Here is a 5,975-nt window from a genome sequence, read left to right on the forward strand (position 1 = left end):
CATCCTTACTTTCAACTGGGAGCAACAAGGAGCAATGTGTCTTACTCCTTGCTCTCAGGTAGAAACAAGGGAGCAAGAGGCACCTTGCGTCCTTGCTTCCACCTAGGAGCAAGGTCGCAACGACGCAACGGAGCAAGAGGCATCTTGCTCCCAGTTGAAACCAAGGTCGCAAGGACGCAAGGGAGCAAGAGGCATCTTGCTCCTTGCGAGGGCAAATTGACAAATTTTTTTTTTTCGGGCTCTCACGCAAAAAAAGTTTAAAAAATGGGTTTTTTAGTGATAATTCTAAATTGCAAAGTGATTTTAACCTATTTTTTAACTACCGTGTAATGCACGGGCTACATACACTAATTATTTTATAAAGTACAATTTAGTAATTTTATCAATTATTGTCATTTTATTAAAAATATTAGCCCTAAAAATATACCCCGTAATAGTTTGATAAACTCAATTGATTTTGCGGGATTATTAATTACCCGTATTATATACGGGCTCTAAAATATAGTATAATCAAGAGAGAAGCACTTTTTTGGTGGAAAGTAGGGGGAAGTGAATTTTTTTCGTTTTTAAAAAAAAAAAAATTTCAGGCATCATGATCACATGAAAATATGAAGATTTAAAAAAGACACTTCGTGATGAATGTTATTATTTTGGCGGAAAAACGCTCGAAGAAATAAATGATAACATTCACTGCAATGAATGTTTTGATTCTGACTTTGTTTTTTAAGGTTTAAAAATTAGAGTTTAGAAATTAGGGTTTAGAAATTAGGGGTTAAAAATCAGGGTTTAGATATTAGGGATTAGAAATTAGTGTTTAGGGTTTAGATATTAGGGTTTAGATTGAATTTTTAAAACGAACGGTTTAGAGGTTAGGGTTTAGGGCTTAGGGTTTAGCGTTTTGGGTTTAGGGACTAAACCCAAAACCCTAAACCCTAAGCCCTAAACCCTAAACCCTGAACCTTAAACTCTAAATCAGGCTAGATCTTGAAAAAAACTTCTCATATGATGGAACATTCAGGAATAACGTTACGCATGCTGCATGTTATCAGTTTTTTTTTTAAGCGTTTTTCCGCCAAAATAATAACAGTTATCACAAAGTGTTTTTTTTAAATGTTCATATTTTCTTGTGCTCTTAATGTTGAAAAAAAAATTTCGAAAAAAATAAAAAATAAAAAAAATAAATTTTACTTCCCCTTTCCCTCCAAAAAAGTGCTTCCCTCTTGATTATAATATTATATATATATATATATATATATGTATATAGGGGCAAGATCAATGGAAAAGTAACCAACCGGGGAGAAGCAGGGGGAAGCAAAATATTTTTTTTTTTCGTTTTCTTGGAATTTTTTTTTCCGACATCAAGATCACACGAAAATATGAACTTTTAGAAAAGACACTTCGTGATGAATGTTATTATTTAGGCGGAAAAACGATCGACAAATATAACATTTAAGATAATATTGTTCATGAAGAATGTGAACGTTTTTTTTTTCATGTTTTGTGCAGTAAAATTTAGCTTGATTTAGAGTTTAAGGTTTAGGGTTTGGGGTTCGGTGTTTTTGTTTTATTCCATAAACCCAAAACACCAAACCCCAAACCCTAAACCCTAAACCCTAAACTCTAAACCGTTCGTGTTAAAAATTCTATCTAAATCCTAAATCTAAACCCTAAACCCTTAATTTCTAAACTCTAATATCTAAACCCGATAAACCCTAATATCTAAAACCTCAACATACGCTCGAAAAACACGATAATTGTTATATATTACTTCTTCGAGCGTTTTACCGCCAAAATAAAAATATTTATTACAAAGTGTCTATATTAAATTTTCATATTTTCATCCAATCTATAATGTTCGTGAACAAAGTTTTTTCAAAAAACGAAAAAAAAAATTTGCTTCCCCCCGATTGGTTACTTCCCTCTTGATCCTACCACTATATATATATATATATATATATATATATATATATATATATATATATATATATATATATATATATATATATATATATATATATATATATAAAGTTAGAGTTGGGAAAAAATATTTTAGAAAGTTAACCGTTATTTTGAAACGGACGAAGTATTATTTAGTATATTTAATTCATATAGAGTTCGGGCTTCTTCTTATTGTTTTAACATATATAACCGTAAAATATATTATATTGTTTAATATATAGTACTCCGTATAATATATTGTTTTATTAATTAAGCATTATTTAACAATTATTTACTTAAAGTTTCTTGCCTTTTTGTTATGGATTTTATTCGAAAGATAATTATATTAAATGGGCATATTTGTCGTTTTAGCCATAAGAAAAGCATGCTAATTAATACCGAACAGAAAATCAAAGGTAAAAACACAGAAATTAAAACCATGCAAGATTTTAGTAGTCAGCTTTTGTCCATTGTGTTTGGTACCATTACGAATCTTTCACGTATAGTATATCATATTTGAAAAATATAAGCCATGTGGATGATTAATTTAAACGATATGTACAACTCATGCATGTTTTCATACAATGTGTAATGGTATTTAATTAGTTTATAGACAAAATTGCTGAAATATTCCCTGTGGTTTGTACCAAAACGCTGGTTTAGTTCCTGTGTTTTTATTTTTTATGGATTTAGTCCCGGTGGTTTATAAAAGTTGCTGATTTAGTCCCTCTGACCGACGGCCGTCAAAAAAGGCCGTTAAGTCCAGTCATGTGCCAGACATGTGAGGGTATTTTCGTCAGTTTCATTCATTTATTAGCAAAATTGCTGAAATGGTCCCTGTGATTTGTACCAAAATTCCTGGAATAATCCCTGTGGTTTGTACCAAAATTCCTGGAATAGTCCCTGTGGTTTGTTCAACTCTTTCTTCCTCTTCTCTAAACCTTCTTATCCACCAAAAAAAATGATGAACCCTAATCTATACTTTATATTCTTCCCCAATCCTCTATATTTTGACTAAATTTAAATTTAATAACAGTGACTTCTTTACACACACACACACACACACACACACACACACACACACACACACACACACACACACACACACACATATATATATATATATATATATATATATATATATATATATATATATATATATATATATATATATATATATATATATATATATATATATATCCAAATTAAAATTAAAAATAAAATTAGATTAAATCAAACTAACTCAATTAAAACCCCAAACACCACCATTACCACGAAATTGGCCAAAAAAAACCATCGCTGTGACCATGTTCGTTCAGATCTGTACTGGAAGCAAGATCTGACAGCGAATTGATTCCAGCGGAGGTGCGATTTGATTTCGGCGAACGGATTCCGGCAGAGGCCCCATCTGTTTTTTGTATGTAGGGTGCGTTCAGATCTGTATTTCAGAGGGTGCGTTTGTATATGTGTAAAGATTGTATAAAATGAGTATTTGAAGTTGGATTTAGTTTTAGTTTGAGGTTGGATTTAGTTTTGAGATTAATTTTAATGGTTTCGATTTAATTTTAGTTTTGGTGGGTTTGATTTTACCATGTTAATGTTAATTAGAGTGTTTGAAGAAAATTAATAAATTAGGGTTTGTTCATCTTTTTTGAAGATAAAGATGAAGGTGAGGAAGGAGATAAGGTAAATTGATTTCAGCAATTTTTTTACAAACCACGGGGACTATTCCAGGAATTTTGTTACAAACCACAGGGACCATTTCTGCAATTTTGCTAATAAATGAATGAAATTGACGAAAATACCCTCACATGTCTGGCACATGACTGGACTTAACGGCCTTTTTTGACGGCCGTCGGTCAGAGGGACTAAATCAGCAACTTTTATAAACCACCGGGACTAAATCCATCAAAAAAAAGCACAGGAACTAAACCAGCATTTTAGTACAAACCACATGGACTATTTCAGCAATTTTGTCTAGTTTATATATGGATTTTCACAACATATACCAGTACCTATCAATATATGTGCATAATTGATAAAAGAATTATGTGCCAATAATGTATGATTCCAACAAGCTATGAAGATAACACAGTTCATGATTCAACAATGTTATATGATACCAGAAAGCCAGGAAACAATTGATTCAATAATTTTATACATGTTCATACTTAAAAAGGTTATATATGTACATCATGATCAAATTAAAAGATTATCAACAATAAGTTAATTGCTAACTTTCACAATTACTAATTAAAAAAGCTTGCTTCCAAACTCTCTAATATCTTGCCCTTTTCTTAAAGATGAAGCTGCAACATCTCTAAGCTCTGATAAGCTTCTACCAAGCTGCAAAGCAACCTTCATCTCAAACACTTCACCATTTTCTCTACACTCGACATCTTTTTCGCTCAAGTTTGATTCTATCGATTCAACCATCATCTTAAAGAAACCTGCATTGCTTCGATACATTTCAAACACCATCCCTACTTGTCCACCATGTTGTACCGTATTCACAACGCTTGCTATCGCACCACCCATCACCCCAAGAACCATGGCCCAAGAACTTTGAGGATATGATACAACAAAGGCTGAACCAATAGCACCTAAGCCGGTTAGTAAAGGACCAGCTACGGCTAAAGCTTTGTTCAACTTCAACGTCTTTTCCCCTAGTCGCAAGTAATCTTCTTTATCTTTTACCTCCAAAACCCTAATTATCTCTCTCATCTCCTCTTCTAATTCTAAACTCCACCCATTATTGTCTTGATGTTCTTTATTAGCCGATGTCCTTCGTTTTTCAGGCCACCATACCGCAGGCTCGGTCTTAGTTGGAAACTTTTCGAGCATGACACCAAGTAAAGGAAGAGGATATGCTCTATCTAAAGACAAAACTCTATTCATGGTTTCATTCACATAAGTTAGAGATGGGGTGCCTATGGCTATTTTGGTCTTGATTTCGCTTGCAAGTTGCTTGAATAATCGTGTAGCGTTTCTTTGTTCTTCAACAAGTTGTGATGGTTGGATCTTGTTTATGATCACCAACAAACCAGTGGCTGCCATATACAAGAAAGTAGATGATAGCTTAAGTGCTTCCAAAGGTGCACCGGGTACAATAGTCAGAGCTGATGCAATACCAGTCATGGTTGCAGCCGAAAGTGTGATGGTATTAATCGATGTTAATAAAAGACTATTCCAATTATTTCTTTGTTCTCCAATGTTCTTATGCATCTCCACTCGATCCGAAACAGCTTCTAATATTGTGTAAAGTTTCTCCATCACTTCATGATTAGGGTTTTTGTTGTGATTCTTGGGTGAGATTCTTGAAAAATCCATTTCTTCAACCAAACCTATGTTTGATTGAATATTTGGTACGAAGGTACTTATTAGATTGTTTTTTTGATTAATCTTTGGAAACTGAATAGAACTTCTTGATACATCTCTACGTGAAGAAGAAGATGATGATGATGAAGAACTAGAGGAAGAAGAACACAAAAGGTTTAAAGCTTGATTGATGGTTGCCATGTTATTGTATATGATCAATTATAATTTTTAAATTTTGTTATTAACTAGCTAAGAAAAGGATTAGAATGAAGATTGTGTAAGAAAAATGGAATAGGTCTTGGTGTAAGAACGATAGTTAATTGGTTTGTTGGTGTTATTTGAAGGAAGTTAGTTATCTAGCTGTTTATATATAGCCGGAAAACAACAAAGAATTAGTCAAACTATTCAAATCTATTATTAACTAAGTTTGAATATGCAACAAGAATCGAAAAACTCGTTTTCTTGTGGCGGGTATTCACGGTCTTGTTTTGACCCTAAACCTTATTTGACATGAAATAAGTATTTGAAATGGTCTACTAAACATGAAAGTCTAAGTACATTACTATTATTACTATACTATCGGCAAAACTTGTAGCACTATTCATCAATAGTAACAAGGGGTATTTTTGTCATTTTAACTTTTTTTTCTTTTTTTTGGTCTCCAATGATAAAAGAAGCAACTTTCGTAAAAGAACCAACCTTTCAATGTTACCAAAAGA

General features: G+C 32.6%; 1 protein-coding gene across 1 annotated transcript; it reads right to left on the minus strand.

Moving 5' to 3' along the window:
- Positions 1–4,071: 4,071 nt before the first annotated feature.
- LOC139853191 (probable F-box protein At4g22030) lies at positions 4,072–5,576 on the minus strand. Its single transcript, XM_071842571.1, has one exon. It carries the CDS (start codon positions 5,455–5,457, stop codon positions 4,192–4,194), a length of 1,266 nt encoding a protein of 421 aa, XP_071698672.1. The 5' UTR covers positions 5,458–5,576; the 3' UTR covers positions 4,072–4,191.
- Positions 5,577–5,975: the final 399 nt, after the last annotated feature.

The sequence above is a fragment of the Rutidosis leptorrhynchoides genome, chromosome 6 (assembly GCF_046630445.1).
Source record: "Rutidosis leptorrhynchoides isolate AG116_Rl617_1_P2 chromosome 6, CSIRO_AGI_Rlap_v1, whole genome shotgun sequence".
Lineage (NCBI taxonomy): Eukaryota > Viridiplantae > Streptophyta > Magnoliopsida > Asterales > Asteraceae > Rutidosis > Rutidosis leptorrhynchoides.